An 18,073-nucleotide genomic window follows, 5' to 3' on the forward strand; every position below is an offset into this window, starting at 1 on the left:
GGGGGGTGGGGGGGGGGGGCAGAGGCGCCAAGCGGAAGGCCATCGATCGAAGGTCGGCGAGGAGAGTGTTGATGACGTCCCGGTCCTGGGGGGCGGCTAAGCGGCCGCCAAAGCTGCAAGTAGCCACACATTTTAAAGATAGCGTCAGTAGCACGTCGAAGAGGCACCTTCTGGATAACAAGCTTATTGCGAACGGTCCAAAGCGTCCAGGCAAGGACCCCAACGCATAATCATCTAATATGGCGGTAGCGAGGAAAGGAGGCATGCATCTCAAGCAGGTCAGGGAAGTTGGTGTTGCACCACTGGTGTAACGCCCCGAGACTGATGTGCCAGGTGTCGTTCAGTTATTCGTTGTTGTTGCCTTGTCATTGCTTGCGTGTCATGCATTGCATATCATGTCATCATGCGCATTTCATTTGCATACGTGTTCGTCTCATGCATCCGAGCATTTTCCCCGTTGTCCGTTTTGCATTCCGGCGTTCCGCTCTCCTCCGGTGGTCATTTCTACCTTTCTTTTGTGTGTGGGAATTAAACATTTTCGGATTGGACCGAGACTTGCCAAGCGGCCTTGGTTTACTACCGGTAGACCGCCTGTCAAGTTTCGTATCATTTGGACTTCGTTTGATACTCCAACGGTTAACCGAGGGACCGAGAAGGCCTCGTGTGTGTTGCAGCCCAACACCCTTCCATTTTGGCCCAAAACCCACCTAACTCTGCTCCATCATCTAGAGCGTTCGATCACGATCGCGTGGCCGAAAACCGCACCTCATTTGGACTCTCCTAGCTCCCTCTATACCTATATATACACCCCCCTCCGAAATTCGCGGTTCATTCTTCCCCTAACCCTAAAAATTCTCAGACCGCGCCGCCGGACGTTTCTTCCCGCGCCGGACATGTCCGCGCCGCCCGCCGCGACCAACCACGGCGTGCCACGTCAGCGCCGCCGTCCTCTCTCTCCTCCACCGCGCCAGGCCCGCCGGGCCCGGATCGGACCCGCGGAGCCCAATCGGTCGCCGCCGCCCGAGTCTTCCTCCGCCGCCGCCTCCGAGCCTCGTCGCCGGCGCCGACTCTCGCCGCCTCGCTGCCTCCGTCGCCGGATCTTCACCACCGCGGCCGGAAACGGACGGATCCCGTCCGGATCCGCACCTCAGGGGCCTCCTCTGCTCCTCCCCGACGGCAAGCCGCCGCTGCCGCCTCGCCATTGACCTCGGGCGCCGCCGCCCTTGCCTCCTGGGATCCCATCGGGATCGAGGGAGACGAGCGCCTCCGCCTCCTCCCCGCATGGGCCGAAGCTCCAAGGCCCAGCATCGCCGGCCCAGCTTCCCGCAGCCAGCGCCAGGCCTCCTCTCCAGTCGCAGGCGCCAAGGCCCAGCGCCGCCTTGGCCTCCCAGGCCAGCTCCATCCGGCCCAGCGCGCCGCCCCCGCCTCGGCCTGCTTCCCCTCCAGCCGGGCCGAAGCCCTTGGTGAGAGCACCCAGCGCCCCATTTTTTTTCCTTCTGTTGTTGGGCTTGCCCAGATTCGGCCCGATTCATGTTTTTTTCTGCGGAGCGATTTTGCCCATTTGTCCAGGGTTTGCCAGTTTTGCAGAATAGTCCTCCTAGTTCATGCATCTAATAACTCACTAACCGTGCATCGGTTTAAAATGTTTTATATATGAAACTTGCTCAGAATTTTGTGTAGATTAATAATATCCAACTTTTATCCATGTTTGAAATGTTAAAAATGTTGTTTGCATTAATTTGCTCCTATGCCATGTTAAAATGATTTATTTCATAACTAATTAACCGTAACTCCGATTTTAATAATCTTTATATGTAAATGGGGTAGAAAAATGCCTAGTTTAACATGGTGGCCTCACTTTGCATGTTTATCAACTCTAAAACATGGTTTAGGGCAGAACAGTACCAAATCCTTAAATTGCACATGGGGATTTTTCCGGACTTGTTGTTCGTTGCTTCCGGCCTCATTTAACCTTGACTAGTTAGGTAGTTTTACTTTGCTTCACCCTCTTGCCATGCTAACAACATTTAATATTGTTGGGTACATAAACGGGATCAAACTAAATAACTTATCGTGGTGTTATGTCAATATGCAACTCGTTGCATATTGAGCTCCACTTAATTTGTAGGATTGCTTGTGCATTTTGCCATGCCATGCATACTTAAACCGGACATGCATCATACTTGATTGTGCATCATGCCATGATTATGTGATGGTTGTTTACCATGATTGTTTGCTCCTTTCCGGTGTTTGCTCCTTCGGGTTGGTTCCGATAACGTCGTGTTGTGAGGATTCGTTCGTCTACGTTCCGTTTGTCTTCTTCATGGACTCGTTCTTCTTCCTTGCGGGATCTCAGGCAAGATGATCATACCCTCGAAATCACTACTATCTTTGCTTTGCTAGATGCTCGCTCTTTTGCTATGCCAATGCTACGATGCCTACCTTTTGCTTGTCAGCCTCCCAATTGCCATGTCAAACCTCTAATCCACCATGTCCTAGCAAACCATTGATTGGCTATGTTACCGCTTTGCTCAGCCCCTCTTATAGCGTTGCTAGTTGCAGGTGAAGATTGGAGGTCGTTCCTTGTTGAAACATCTTTTATTTACTTGTTGGGGATATCATTATATTGCCATGTTATCTTAATGCATCTATATACTTGGTAAAGGGTGGAAGGCTCGGCCTTATGCCTGGTGTTTTGTTCCACTCTTGCCTCCCTAGTTTCTGTCATATCGGTGTTATGTTCCCGGATTTTGCGTCCCTTACGCGGTTGGGCTATAATGGGAACCCCTTGATAGTTCGACTTAAGTAAAGCTCTTCCAGCAATGCCCAACATTGGTTTTACCATTCGCCACCTAGCCTTTTCTTTTCTTTTGGGAGTCGCGCTCCTGAGGGTCATCATTATTTTACCCCCCACCCCCGAGCCAGTGCTCCTCTGAGTGTTGGTCCAAACTAGAGTCCTGTGCAGCGCCCCCTCGGGGAAACTCGAGGTTTGGTTTTAGTTGTATGGAGCGCTCATCTGAGTGTGCCCTGAGAAAGAGATATGTGCAGCTCCTATCGGGATTTGTCGGCACATTCGGGCGGTGTTGCTGGTTTAGTTTTACCCTGTCGAAATGTCTTGTTGTACCGGGATACTGAGTCTGATCGGAACGTCTCGGGTGAAGGTCTATTCCTTCGTTGACCGTGAGAGCTTGTGATAGGCTAAGTTGGGACACCCCTGCAGGGATTTGAACTTTCGAAAGCCGTGCCCGCGGTTATGGGCAGATGGGAATTTGTTAACGTCCGGTTGTAGAAAACTGAAATTGACCTTAATTAAAATGAATCAACAGCGTGTGTAACCGTGATGGTCTCTTTCCGGCGGAGTCCGGGAAGTGAACACGGTTGTTGGAGTTATGCTTGACGTAGGTCGTTATAGGATCACTTCTTGATCATATTCTTATCGACCGTGCTTTGCCTTCTCTTATCGCTCTCTTTTGCGTATGTTAGCCACCATATATGCTAGTCGCTTGCTGCAGCTCCACCTCATACCTTTACCTTACCCATAAGCTTAAATAGTATTGATCGCGAGGGTGCGAGATTGCTGAGTCCCTGTGGCTCACAGATACTTCTAAAACCAGCTTGCAGGTGCCAATGAGTCCGTGCAGATGACGCAACCAAGCTCAGGAGGAGCTCGATGAAGATCGTGTTCTTTATGTTGTTTCGTTCTAGTTGATCAGTAGTGGAGCCCAGTTGGGGTCGATCGGGGACCTTTGTCGCATTTGGGGTTCTTCTTTTATTTTGGTTCCGTAGTCGGACCTTGATTGTATTTGGATGTTGTAATGCTTTATTCATGTAATTGTGTGAAGTGGCGATTGTAAGCCAACTATGTATCTCTTTCCCTTATTATATCACATGGGTTGTGTGAAGATTACCTCACTTGCGACATATGCCTTCAATGCGATTATGCCTCTAAGTCGTGCTTCGACACGTGGGAGATATAGTCGCATCGAGGGTGTTACAACTGGCCACCGACCGTCTCGCGAAAACACGACCATAGAAACTGGGCCGTGGAGCAAGTGAAGAAGATGTGGTTCGCATCCTCCACCGTGCCGCATAGGGGACAAATCCCGTCTCCAGGTCCATTACGCTTAAGGACCTCCACGCCGGACGGGAGGCGGCCGCGGATCCATTGCCATGGGAAGATCCTGATTTTCAGGGGCAAGCGGATGCCCCAAATCAAACTAAAGGGCTCGTGGGCCGTCGAGGGGGCGATGGCCGCGTAGAGGGATTTGATGGAGAAGCAGCCGGGGGGCTCCAGTCGCCAAGAGATAGCGTCCGGGGTGTCGGCGACGTTCATCGGGAGGAGGGCGATGTCCTGGAGGAGGGCATCCCAAGCGGCCACTTCAGGTGGGCCGAAGGGACGGCGGAAGGTGAGGCGCCCTAAGTCAATAAGGGCCACCTCGACAGAGACCCGAGGGTCGATCGCAATGGCGAAAAGCTCCGGAAATCGCGTGGTCAGGGGAAGGTCGCCAATCCACCGATCAAACCAGAACATGGTCGAGGACCCAATACCAACCAAGATAGACGTGCCAATGCGGAGTACAGGCAGCAGCTGGATGACGGCTTGCCAAAACTGGGAGCCGCCAGAGCGCTGACAGAATGCGAGTGGCTGTCCCCGAAGGTACTTGTTCCGGATGATGGTGAGCCAAAGGCCTCCATCGCCATTAGCAATGCGCCAGAGCCAACGTGTTAACGTGTCAGGAGTGCAATGTTCATGCGCCGGGAGGACAAAATCCCAAGACCGCCCTGGTCCTTGGGTTTGCAAATGTCGGGCCAGCTCATCATATGGTACTTCTGCTTATCACCCTTTTCAACCCAGAAGAATCTGGATTGGTACTTGGCGATTTCCTGATGATGCGTCTCATGAAGGTTGTAAAAGCTCATGAGGAACCAAAGAAGGCTGGCAAGCGAGGAGTTAAAGAAAAGAAAGACTACAAGAAATTAAAGCGAGAACTCTAGAAACAGCAGGTAGGGTAAAGAAAAGAAAGACTACACTAGAGTAGAAGCATCTAGAAGTAGCCAAACAAATCTGACATACGATTTTATTTTTATTTTTCCTCATCTAGTGTTTGGAACTCGCACTCGAGTTATCTTCATAGAGCGCTTCTTTTGGACGGTAGAGAGTCAAGTCCGCAACATTCTTGCTATCATGTGATCAACATGCTTTTGATTTCTAAAATGATTCAAGAATTGATGGTCACTATAGACAATGAACTCTTTAGGCAGCAAATAGACTTTCCAAGTTTTCAAGGCTCTGAAAACGGCATACACTTCTTGCTGATAGGTACTCCATTTCTGTCTAGCTTCGCATAACTTCTCGCTAAAGAAAGCAATGGGCTACCTTTCTTGAGATAGAAGAGCTCCAATGCCTACTCCACTTGCATCATACTCCAACTCAAAAGTCATGTTGAAATCAGGTAGCACCAAGACAGGAGCTTTTGAGAGTTTTTGCTTGATCTCATTGAAACTAGAGTCGCTTCTGTCCATTGGAACTTTCCCTTCTTCACCCAATCGGTAATTGGCGTGATGATAGTGTTGAAACTCTTCATAAATCACCTATACAAAATTGCAAGGCCATGAAAACCTCTTACCTCAGAAATGGTCTTCGGAGTTGGCCATTCTTGGATTGCTTCAACCTTAAAATCATCAACACGAATATCGTCACATGTTATGATGAAGAATCCTAGGAAAAGAAGTTGTGCTTGTAGGAAAACAGATTTCTTCAAGTTGACTTAGAGCTCATTTTTCCTTGGTACTTCTAGCACCTTCCGAATGTGATCATTCTTCCTCGTCCTTGTTATAGATCAATATGTCATCGAAATAGACCACAACAAAGTGGGATAAGAAGGGTCGAAATACTTGATTCATCAAGTGCATAAAGGTACTTGGTGCATTTGAGAGTCCAAATGGCATGACTAGCCACTCAAACAACCCTTCCTTTGTCTTGAAGGCTGTTTTCCATTCATCACCGAGTCTGATACGGATTTGATGATATCCACTTCTTAAATCTAGCTTTGTGCACACTCTTAAGCTGATCCAACATATCATCCAAACAGGGAATAGGGAAACTATACCTTACTGTGTTGGCTCTACTATCCGTACACATGCGCCAAGACCCATCTTTCTTTGGCGCGAGCAGGGCTAGTACAGCACATGGGTTAATACTTCCTCGAATGTGTCCCTTTTGCAGCGATTCCTCCACTTTCTCCTTCAATATATTATGCTCTTTTGAACTTATTTCGACAGTATAGAAGATTAGGAAGACTTGCTCCCAGAATTAAGTCAATTCTATGTTGAACTCCTCTCATCGGTGGCAGGCCTTGTGGCCCTTCAAGTATGTTCTGAAATTCAGCCAATAAACCACGTACCTTTGCTGGAATTTCAACAGTCAGGTGCTCTTCTCCTTTTACAACAAGTGCAGCACATAAATCTGTCTCCTTCAAGTCTTCCATAAACTCATGAGAGGTGTGGGAGATAGTTAACATAGTTTTCCCCTCCACCTTAGAGGTATTACCTTCAGTTTTGTTTGGTAGAATAATGAAAGAGTAACAATTTTCCTTGCCCTTGTGTGTAGTACCACATCAAATTGCCAAGGTCTCCCAAGAATATGGTTGGCGTCCATATCAACCACGTCACACAACACATTTGAGCAATAATGCTTGCCCAAAGAAAGTGGCAAGTTGCATTGTTCGGTGATCCTCATATTCACTCCTTTCTTGATCCGTCCAATAATGTAGGAATTTGGATGATAACAGGTTTCAAGCATTAAATGGTTCACCAACTTCTGGAAAATAAAATTCTTCTGATGAATCTCCTTCATTGGTAGCAGGGGGGACACCCTTTATTATCATCTCAACCAGCTGGTCAAATCTCCGATTAAGATCTTCACACATCTCTTTGATTTGTTGCTCTGCAGCATCCATCCTCTTCTCCGGTTGCTCCATTGCTTGCTGCAGCTCGCTTTCAAAGAGAACAGCAAGAACTAGTATGGATTAACGGGGCTCTGATACCACCTGAAGCAGCACAAGGTTGTGGAGGAGCAACTCTACCTTGCTGCTACAATGTGTACAACACAACTGTTGAAGGAACAGCTTCAACGTGCTACGCTAGATATCGAATAGTGGTTTACCCCCTCTCCCACCCGGCGTCGAAAGCGGGTGTCTGACTCCTTTTGAAGTGATTGCTAAAAGTAGACGTGAGGACCTCTATTTATAGGGCTTTGGGAAGCCTTCACATTCTTCTACTTATAGCTAGAACACTGTAGAAAACATTATTTAGGATTCACCATTTTACTCACAGCTACTTATAACTAGAGAACTCTAGAAACAGCAGGTAGAGTAAAGAAAAGAAAGACTACACTAGAGTATAAGCAGCCAAATAAATCTCTACATAATAATAAAGGGGCTACTGCTTCTAGCGGTACGTCATGAAATTTGCCCCCGAAGTTGCCACGAATTACCCACTATGCCACCCATAAGTCAAAAACAATGTTTTCTTTTCTTTTTACAAGTCGCTGCACCGAACAAGGTTTATTAGCCAGCGGCCCACAAATCTGCTACTAGCATGCAAGCGGTCCAATGGCTAGGGTGCGACCCTTCCACCCGATAGACCTGGGTTCGATCCCAGGTGAGTGCACTTTTTTGTTTAATTTTTTTATCGAGCATATTCAAATACTTTTTAAAACATTCGTATCTTTTTAATCCTAACTCGAAATCTAGCATATTATATTTGAAATTTTCTCAGAAAAATGTGTAGATTCCAATTATGCTATCATCTTGCATGTTAATCATTTCTAAAATTTGATTTAGGATGCAATCTTAATTAATACTTTCTTTATATAGGGTATTTTGAAAATGACTATTATATATCTTCCTATACCATTTAAATTGGCACAAACGCTATTATTAGCATCAAAGGGGATGTTGATTCCAATCAGCTACCATATGCTAAAGGTTACAATAAGCAAGGTTGTCAGAATCGTGATTCTGTTATACGATTCTATGACTTTACGATTCAAACTAACCCCTATGACTCTACGATTTTAGTTCTTAGAAGCTACGTTTATACGATTCTGATAGTGAAGATTCTATGATTTGCGATCCTACCATCGAAGCTCCGATCCGATTCAAAATCACGATTCTGACAACCTTGACAACAAGTATACAATTATCCTCTCTATTTCGCACAATGCACAATAACCGACCCAGATACGATGATTTACACTAAACTACTAACATGTTTGCAACACTAAACTACTAATATGTTTGCAACTAAATTAAATCTTGACTTAGATTACAATTATAAACGCATACATCAGCAAGAAAAAATAATGCTCGTATGCACAAGTTATCGTTGAATACTAAAATGTATTCTCTATTTTTATCCTAATGCAATATTTGTTGGGAATCACTATGGAGGAACAACAACAAAGGCTATTTGTTGGGAATCACTATGGAGGAACAACAACAAAGGCGTAAAAAGATAACTGCGACTAGGTAGATATTTTGGTTATCTAATAAATTAAAAACACCTTGAGTACAGTAAAAATCATTCCAACTTTATGTTTTTGCACAACACCACTTATCTTGTTGTTTGTCATGCAACATCATGAAAGATTTCAAGGAATTTGTTGATGCCATCGGCTGTGTGTATGAGTAGTCATTTTTTCTCCCGGTGCAACGCACGGGCGCATGTTTGCTAGTCTGACATGCGATTTTATTTTTATATTTCCTCATCTAGTGTTCCTCATCAATAGCTGTCACCAGTAAAAAGCAGTCTTATTTGATTTTGAGCTACAGAGAGACAGCAGTAGTACCTAGACAGTAGTAAAAGCTTGCACTGAGCTGTCCCAGCTAGCTGTTAGGAAAGGTACCATAGCCGGTTTGTATAGTCCTATAAAACGACAATTATCCTGCTTCTAATACTAAGCTTGTAGCACTTGAGATATCGAATAAAGTTTCCTACTAGTAGTAGCTCTTTGTCTACGTGCGTGTGAAGCACATCCCTTTAGAGCTCAAGTCCTGTTAGAGCTAGAGCTAGTGGTTCTAAAAATTGGTATCAGAGCCAGGTTTATTAGCTTGAGTGAGGTATGGATAAAGGAGCTATTGTTTCCCTTCAATACCCTATGCTCACACAGAGCAACTACTTGGCATGGTCAATCAAGATGAAGGTGTCCATGTGTGCCCAAAGGGTTTGGGATTCTGTCGAGCCAAAAGATCCTAAAGTGCCCACGGATGAGAAGGGTCAAATGGCATTGGCAGCCATTACCAAGGGATACAAGGGGCATGCTCTTCCTGGTGGCCAAAAAGGAGACAACCAAGGCGATTTGGGAGGCCATGAAGATACTGCACATCTGAGCACGTGGACTCTCAAGACAGAATTTGAGTGGTTGCGCGTGAAGGAGTCGGAGTCGGTTAACGATTTTGCTGCCCAGTTGATGACCATCATCAACAAGATCAGGGCACTCAGCGAGAAGTTCAAGGAGACTTCTGCAATCAAGAAGTTCCTTCGCGCCATCACCAACAAGTTTCTCCAAATTACTTCGACTATTGGACGATTTGGTGACCTTAAAACCATGACGGTGGAAGAGATTATTGGACGATTGAAGGCACATGAGGAGTGTCTAGGAGAAATCGGTGATGCTCGCGAGGAGCACTTGCTGCTGACCCGCACTGAGCGGGAGTCCATGTTCAACAGGAATGAAGGAGGCCAAAGCTCAGGCAAGAAAAACCGCAAGTTCAATGAGGCAAAGGTTCGTTCCTACAATTCTGATGACTATGGGTTGTACTATTTTTATTTGAATTATTGTTGCATTAGAGTATTTATCTTTCCATTGCTTAAGATTGTGCTATTTATCTTTAATTGTTTTGAGTAGTATGGGTACAGAAAAAAAACTGGCAATGGACATTTGGTGCCTGCAGTTGGATGGCCTCCACCCCTATCCCTGTCCGCAGACGTTTTGGTGATCTGCGTTGGAGTTGCCCTAAGACTGGCGAAATCTGATCCACTGCAGATCTGCACATCACCATCACTTGTATCCACCAGAACTCAACCAAACTCAGCGCAGCCAATGCCCTTGGCCAACAGATCAGAGGTAATACTCCCTCCGTCCCAAAATAACTGCCTCAAGCTTAGTACAACTTTGTACTAGAATTAGTACAAAGAATTAGTACAAAGTTGAGACACTTATTTTGGGACGGAGAGAGTAGCATCATGGTCTCATCTTCTTTCCCTTGAAAAATATCAAGTCATATTATGTCAAAATGCCGCCAGGCGTCACGGCTGATCAGGATCAGCGTTTAGATATGGAATTAGGAGGATAAAGTAGACGGGAGATAGATTGCGATTATTCTTCCATACCAAAAAAATTATGTGCCCTATCAACCACATCTAAACAAATATCATCTCTAAGTAGATATCTTATCTCAAGTTGGCCTAAGGCCAGTTACGGGATAACTTTCTCATATAGAAATAACTTCCTGGCTAAGAATATTTAACGGAATTCTATAAATAGAGTAGAAACAGCTAGGGCTGGCTGGATTAAGAAGTTGGCATGCCATATGAGTATTTTCTTGATGAAAGCGAGTACAGAAGATTAGAATGCCAACATCACTTTTCCCTTCAGGTGTTGCATCAACAAAAGATCGTCTAAAGCAGTCGTGTGACTCTTGTCACAGCACCACCAGCTCGCCAACTGTGTGTCCCTGCAGCTATTACCTGGAGGGGCATCGGTTTGAGAGAGACACAGCAGAATTACCATTGCCCTCGCCTCCCTCTAATCCTGCAAGCATCTCCTCTCGCATGGTTTTTTTTGGGGGGGTGGGTACGACTAACCATAGTTACCGGATTCACTAACAAGCCGCTGAACACGGATCTAGATCGATCGATTCAGATCGGAATTCGAGATAGCTCCGGTTACAATTCGCTCCCCAATTCGTTGAAGGGAAGGAACCCACGGTGCGCCAGCCACCCAGCAATGCATGTTTGGAGAAGTGTGGCAGAACAGGGCAGGGCGGCAGCTGGTATATGGTTAGGGTTGGGCTGAGCGTGCCTGTGCTTGAGAGGATAAGAGAGAGGAAAAGGACCCTGGCCTGCACAAGAAGAAAATGGTGGCAAAGGGAGCTGAGGACCAAGGACAAAGGGTGAGAGGAAGAGAATGTTGGCCTGCATAGAAGTGGCGACGCTGTAAAAGGTAGGGGATGGGAAGAACTCGAGGGGAATTTTAGTGACATACTGCCCTAGCTGTTCACTTGATGAGCTTTGGCCCATTAGACAAGCGGTGAGCAAGTGCTTGTTGTCTCTCAGTTTCTCTTTTTTTTTGTACATATTTGTACAAGCTTGAATCTTTTGTGACAAACATGTTCAGCGAATTCCAATGTTTCAATTCACTAACCCAATTTCCAATTCGCAAATCCGAGAAGTATACCCGTATGAGGTAGCGAATCACAATTGCGAATCAGGCAACTATGGCCCTAACAATACCCTCCGACTAGCCTCAAGTGGGCAGTGCTGCATGATCTTACTCCCTTCGCTTACATTTACTATGGAAATTTCATTGGCCCAGCGACGCCTTCACATCACAGATTTCTCTTCCACCACCACCACCCTTTGCTTCTTTCTACACACCCCTTCCCTTCCTACCAAGGGACATAAGCAACTCCAGTAATGCATAGGCACCCTGGCAATCACATTGATTGGTCTCGCCAGGACACCATGACAGCAAATGGTCTAAATTGCCAATATATATATATAGCGACCTTAAACAAGTTCTGTGGCAAGCTATGATAGACACAGTTTTACCTATTGTTCAATTACACATTGTTCAAGAACTTTATGGCATATAGTGATCCCCGTCCCAAAGGAACTTAACAGTGGTATTACTACCTCCTTTCCGGTTTGTAAGGCCCACCTGATATACAATTCGTATTACATTGGTCGAATTGTTGATCTATAGGGATAGGCGTGAGCCTTATAAACCGGGAGGGAGTATTATATCTTAGTCAAAGTGAAGAGAAAAAGAAAGCTGCAAGTAACTCGAAAGCTTTCCTGGGAATGACCAACATAGCATAATAGCATATAAAACAGAAAAATGAGTTGAGCATATTATGCTATACCTGCCTATTATGAACATACTCCAAAAACAAAGGGACGTCAGGATAGCGCACTTGAGTACCACTGTCTGCTTTAGGTGACTTTTGGAAACAGACTATGTCCCCATCTTCAAGCTAGCAATATTGTGAAATTTGGGGAATTAATAAGTAAGCAGTTTAATTCGAGTTCTGCATTTCTCAAATCGAAGAAACACTGTTGACAAACCTGACTAGCACGGAAAGTAAGCTTCTTGTCAATATGTTCGCACATTACATTTGGCTCAAACTTAATTTCCTGCATTAAAAATTGAACCGACTCAAGTACAATCGTCATGTAAGGTTATCACCATTTAACTTGATAAACCTCAAAATGACTATTGTAAGTAAAGCAGAGAAAACTTTAAGCTTTGACATCTTGACTTTGAATGTACAAATGTATCAAATCGTCGATTTAACACTTGCCTCATATAGCTCGATCTCTTCATCCGGGGTAAACCCAGCCATTTCAGTTAGTTTTCTCAAAATATCTGAAGGTTTCCCCAAGGCCTTTACAAAGAACCGCCCCACAAAACTACACCGGTTGACGAATGTAACATGTAAGCATAAGGAAATTTACAGTTATATATATGAAAGGATGGTGAAGAGGGCAATTCAAAGAGAATTTACCAAAGCACTTCTTTTTCGGGATTGTACAGTTTGAAGAAAAGAAGAATATCTTCCTTGCTCTTCTCGGGAGGAGGAAGAGGCTGCAAATCCTACATCAGTAATCAGATGTAATTAAGCAACCTGAATCCTGTCCAAGACATACTCTAAAATAAATAACATACAGAAAAGGAAGCGAGCAACTCCAGTTACCAGTCCAAATTCCACTTCCAAAAACAGCTTCAGTTCAGCATTCTGTGCCTTATTTGATATCTCCCTCAGTTGCCCCACCTGTGCAGAAGAAAACATAGTGATTGGACTATTGGCACATAATTGAAGCAAAGCTGATAGAAAGATAACAAAATGTAAGCAACACAACAAGATTCTACATTGTTCTCACAATTTTTTCTAAAGTAATCTAAACAATTAAGCACACTGGATTGAGCTACTGAATTGGTTCTTGGAAATAACCAGCTTTGCGCAACGAAATTTATGAACAAATATACAATAGAACACACTGAAGAAAAACTATACAATGCTGTACACTCAACAACTCCAAACTATAAAGGTCTTGCTTTTTCCCAAGTATCCGCACACTACACACTGCTGTAATTTTAAGTTTGGTTGGTGGTAAATCCAAAAAATGAGCGCCATTTGGAAGTTGGGCGAGTCCTTGGAATGACTACATATTTTCACATTGTTTATGTTATTCCCCTCGTAAGAGTTCTATATTATGTCACAGCAAAGCATACTGCATTGATAGTAGATCTAACCCCGCGATCAGAATAGTCAACTGGACCTAAGCCAACCAAAATGAGATAACAGATTAAAGCTTCACTTTCCAACAATTTAACTTACAGATTGTGTTTCTTCATGAGGATTCAATGGGCGATTTGGTCTGTATGTATGGTTTTGCCTCTTAGCCCACAGCCAGAAGCGCTGAAACTGTACTGGGATGCCATATTCCTTTGCAACTTCCTCCTATTAAACAGTTTGTAGCAGTTAGATTACAAATTACTAATCTTTAGCAACGATAACAACTTGCATGGAGTTCCAGGGACATGTTACCTTGAAAGTACTAAATGGCAATTGCTTCTGTATTCGGAAGCTACGGACCTTTTCATGGTCCACCAGATCAAAATATATGTCCTTACCAGTTTGCTCCTTTAAATCCTCATCCCGGGCAATCTGGATACAGTTTCAAAAGAAGCTCTGTGAGCAACAAACTCAAAAGGAAAATCCAAGCTATGATGAACACTACAATAAGCAGATCCTGACCTTTATGATGGTATAGAGATGGGCTTCAGCTTTTTCTTTCTTCTTATGTTCTTTCTCTTCTTGTTCTTTCTTCAACCTTATCTGTGAATCCACATTCATCATTCAAATATACCACAATGAAGTAGTGTTTTCAAAACTGATGGGGGAAATATAATATTCTACATACCCTTAAATGTTCAGCAATGTCCTTCTCATCAACATTACACATTATTTTCTCTTTGTCACTCTCACGGATGTATACAAGCATGTAGGCATTTGAATACTTCGTGAATTTGAATGGAGTGTTGTTGAATCCAGGGTTTATTTGAGGTAACTTCATAATCAAAAAGAGAGAGCCATGTAGATGATGGTGATGAGTAGAACAAACATTAATTGTTCAATATCGGTGTGAAATGGAACATACCTCTTCCTCACCCCCATACTGCTCTTCAAAGGCCTTTTTAGTATCTTCTTTTGTTACACGCTCGTCATCAAATTTATACCTGTTACACAAAATAATATTTTCCAAAATGTGTCAACAATTGGAAACTGCTTGCAAAGATGTGGAAAACAGAAACATACTCGTGTAAACATTCTTGCCATCAGGACAACTACCATTTGGAAAAAGCCCGTAAACGTAGAGGATTATGGCGTTGGTAAGGGGAGACAGACTTGGATTAGGCATTTTGGGCGAGAAAGACCAAGTCGTCGTTCTTGACTCATTGACAATACCCAGACCCTTACGGAACTATCTTTGGGTGTGCTTGGATTCTAGGCCAGCCTAACTCTAGCCTTGCTTAGCAAGGATGGGTGTTTGCTACTCCATTCGTCCCACAATACGTGCCGCAGGAATTTTTGCACATAGACCAAAGAGGGAGCAGATGAATACAATGTTGGACGAGAACACCACTATCTAACTGTAACTGATGCAGTGAATATCTCGAGTTTATGCTAAGTCTATTAGATCCACGAGCAACGCACTTCCTCTCTCCTGCATGTGTGAGGCTCTCCGCAGCAACTGTTCGGCTTGGTCATTAATTCCTTGCATGCAGCGAGAGGAGGCAATGTTGTATTGATGAGGAACAATAAAGAGAAGGAAAAGAAAAAGGGAATCAGAAGTCAATGTTGCCCACTGAGGAAATTTGTTAACACAGCTATCCATGATGATGAAGACAATGGGGAAGAATACGAATCTGAAGATGTACAGGGTAAGAAGAGGTTTGTCAAGAAGAAAGGTGAACAGGTGGTATGTGTGATTCAGCGTCTCCTTTGTTCCACGCCACTAATGACAAACAACGGAAGAAAATATTTTAGGGCAAATGCACAAGTCGGTGATTGATAATTGCACCTGCAAGAATCTTATCTCGCAGAATTTGGTGAACCATTTAAATATTGAAACTCATGATTATCCAAATCCCTACACTATCAGGTGGATCAAGAAAGGAGTGGACATGTAAGAAGTTTTCGTGGCCTTGCAACTTTCTACAGGCAATTTGTGAAGAATTTCAGCACTGTCATGGCACCAATTATCGAGTGTCTAAAGAAGGGAAAGTTCCAATGGACAGAAGCGACTGAAGCTAATTTCAATAAGATCAAGCAAAAACTCTCACAAGCTCCTGTCTTGGTGCTACCTGATTTCCACAAGGCTTCTGAGTTGGAGTGTGATGCAAATAGAGTAGGCATTGGAGCTGTCCTATCTCAAGAAAGGAAGCTCGTTGTTTTCTTTAGTGAGAAGTTAAGTGAAGCTAGGCAGAAATGGAGTACTTGTCAACAAGAATTGTATGCAGTTTTTCAAGCTTTAAAAACGTGGCAAGTCTATTTGCTGCCTAAAGAGCTCATCGTTTACACTGAACATCAATCCTTGAAGCATTTTCGAAATCAAAAGCATGTTGATCATATGATAGCAAGATGGACAACATATCCGGAGAGGTTTAACTATCTCATTGTGCATAAATCTGGAGCAACCAATCGAGTAGCCAATGCTTTGAGTTGTCGTGCATGTCTCTTGATTTCTTTTGAGGTTGAAATTCCAGGCAGGTGACGAAGACTTTGGCCATGTTTGGGTAAAGCACATACAGCCATTAGGTGACGACTATTTGGTGCAAGATGGCTATCTCTTCAAAAATGATTGTTTGTGCATCCAAGAAGTTCTCTACGTGACAAACTTTTTCGAGAAAACACAAAGGACCTTTGCATTTCATTTCATGGGAAAGGTAGAACAGGCCTCCTAGGAGGTGAGCAGTGTCATGCATACTATCAATGGACGTCCCAGGTTGTGGGCAGAACAACCCGAAGCCCCTGGGCTCCAGCCTTTGCCCAACATCGGGTCTCATCCTTGATCCTATCCACTAACGATTCGATGGATGATGTGGCGTTGTCAAAGACACACGCGTTCCTGTGCTTCCATAACATCCAGGGTACAAGAAGCGTGATGGACTTGAGGGCCTTCTCATTCGCCGGCAGCGTGAGCTCTTTCGCGCGCAGCCACCACTCCATGACTTTGGGTTCCTGATTTGGAATTTGGACCGGAATATGCAACCAGTCAAGGATGATATGCCAAGTCTGACGAGCAAAGCGGCAGGTCAGGAGCAGGTGCTGTAGTCTCCATGGCCTGACAAACTGATCAGAGACCTCAATTCAGGTGATCTTAGTGGCCATGTTGGAACTCCGCCTATGTTGTCTCAACATAGCCGGTCCCAAGCCCGGGTAGAGGAGGGTTGTGATAGGCTTGGCGAGCCAACGGAAAAACTCAGCCACTCTTATGGAGATAAAACCCAAAAGATTTTCATTGGGGCATAACCCTCTCAGCGACACGCAACATCGGAACCCGGGTGTGGTGGCAAATGGGCAAGGGCCAGGCTGTCACCCCCCCTGGTTGCGCACCGTATCTTGATCCGGATATGGTGGCAAGTGAGCGAGGATCGGGTCGTCGCACCCTTAGTGGAGCGCTACATCGGCGCCCCGATGTAGTGGAAAATGAGCAAGGGTCTTCGCATTTGACTCGACGAGTGCGAAGGGTAAGGAAGCTAGCCGAGCCTAGCAGGATTCGCTTAGGTAGCTGGAACGTAGGGTCCCTAACAAGGAAGCTTCGGGAGCTAGTTGATGCAGCGGTGAGGAAAGGTGTTGATATCCTTTGCGTCCAAGAAACCAAATGGAGGGGACAGAAGGCAAAGGAGGTGGAGGAGGTAGAGGATACCGGCTTCAAGTTGTGGTACACAGGGACAGCTGTAAACAGAAATGGCGTAGGCATCTTGATCAACAAGAGCCTCAAGTATGGAGTGGTAGACGTCAAGAGACGTGGGGATCGGATTATCCTGGTCAAGCTGGTAGTAGGGTACTTAGTTCTCAATGTTATCAGCGTGTATGCCCCGCAAGTAGGCCACAATGAGAACACCAAGAGGGAGTTCTGGGAAGGCCTGGAAGACATGGTTAGGAGTGTACCGATCGGCGAGAAGCTCTTCATAGGAGGAGACCTCAATGGCCACGTGGTTACATCTAACACAGGTTTTGAAGGGGCACATGGGGACTTTGGCTATGGCATCAGGAATCAAGGAGAAGATGTCTTACGCTTTGCTCTAGCCTATGACATGATTGTAGCTAACACCCTCTTTAGAAAGAGAGAATCACATCTGGTGACTTTTAGTAGTGGCCAACACTCTAGCCAGATTGATTTCATCCTCTCGAGAAGAGAAGACAGGCGTGTGTGCCTAGACTGTAAGGTGATACCTGGAGAGAGTGTTGTACCTCAGCATAAGTTGGTTGTTGACTTACGCTTTCGGATTCGTGTCAAGCGGGATAAGCGTGCCAACGTCGCTAGAACGGAGTGATGGAAGCTCAAGGGGGGAGGTAGCTCAGGCGTTCAAGGAGAGGGTCATTAAGGAGGGCCCTTGGGAGGAAGGAGGGGATGCGGACAATGTGTGGATGAAGACGGCGACTTGCATTCGTAAGGTGGCCTCGGAGGAGTTTGGAGTGTCCAGGGGAAGGAGAAGCGAAGATAAGAATACCTGGTGGTGGAATGATGATATCCAGAAGGCGATTAAAGAGAAGAA

General features: G+C 45.0%; 1 protein-coding gene across 6 annotated transcripts in view; it reads right to left on the bottom strand.

The window, feature by feature from the left end:
- LOC119285923 (ubiquitin carboxyl-terminal hydrolase 12-like) overlaps positions 1-18,073 on the bottom strand; it is a 51,847-nt gene that overhangs the window by 16,414 nt on the left and 17,360 nt on the right. For all 6 annotated transcript variants that reach the window (XM_037565260.1, XM_037565259.1, XM_037565257.1 and 3 more), the window contains exons 12-21: positions 14,449-14,527; positions 14,212-14,358; positions 14,046-14,126; positions 13,836-13,955; positions 13,626-13,748; positions 12,981-13,058; positions 12,792-12,880; positions 12,588-12,696; positions 12,352-12,420; positions 12,150-12,260 (exon numbers count right to left, since the gene is read on the bottom strand). In XM_037565260.1, coding sequence (XP_037421157.1) covers positions 12,150-12,260; positions 12,352-12,420; positions 12,588-12,696; positions 12,792-12,880; positions 12,981-13,058; positions 13,626-13,748; positions 13,836-13,955; positions 14,046-14,126; positions 14,212-14,358; positions 14,449-14,527 — 1,006 coding nt within the window. The remainder of the gene's footprint in view (positions 1-12,149; positions 12,261-12,351; positions 12,421-12,587; positions 12,697-12,791; positions 12,881-12,980; positions 13,059-13,625; positions 13,749-13,835; positions 13,956-14,045; positions 14,127-14,211; positions 14,359-14,448; positions 14,528-18,073) is intronic.

This window comes from Triticum dicoccoides, chromosome 4A (assembly GCF_002162155.2).
Source record: "Triticum dicoccoides isolate Atlit2015 ecotype Zavitan chromosome 4A, WEW_v2.0, whole genome shotgun sequence".
In the NCBI taxonomy this organism is placed as follows: Eukaryota; Viridiplantae; Streptophyta; class Magnoliopsida; order Poales; family Poaceae; genus Triticum; species Triticum dicoccoides.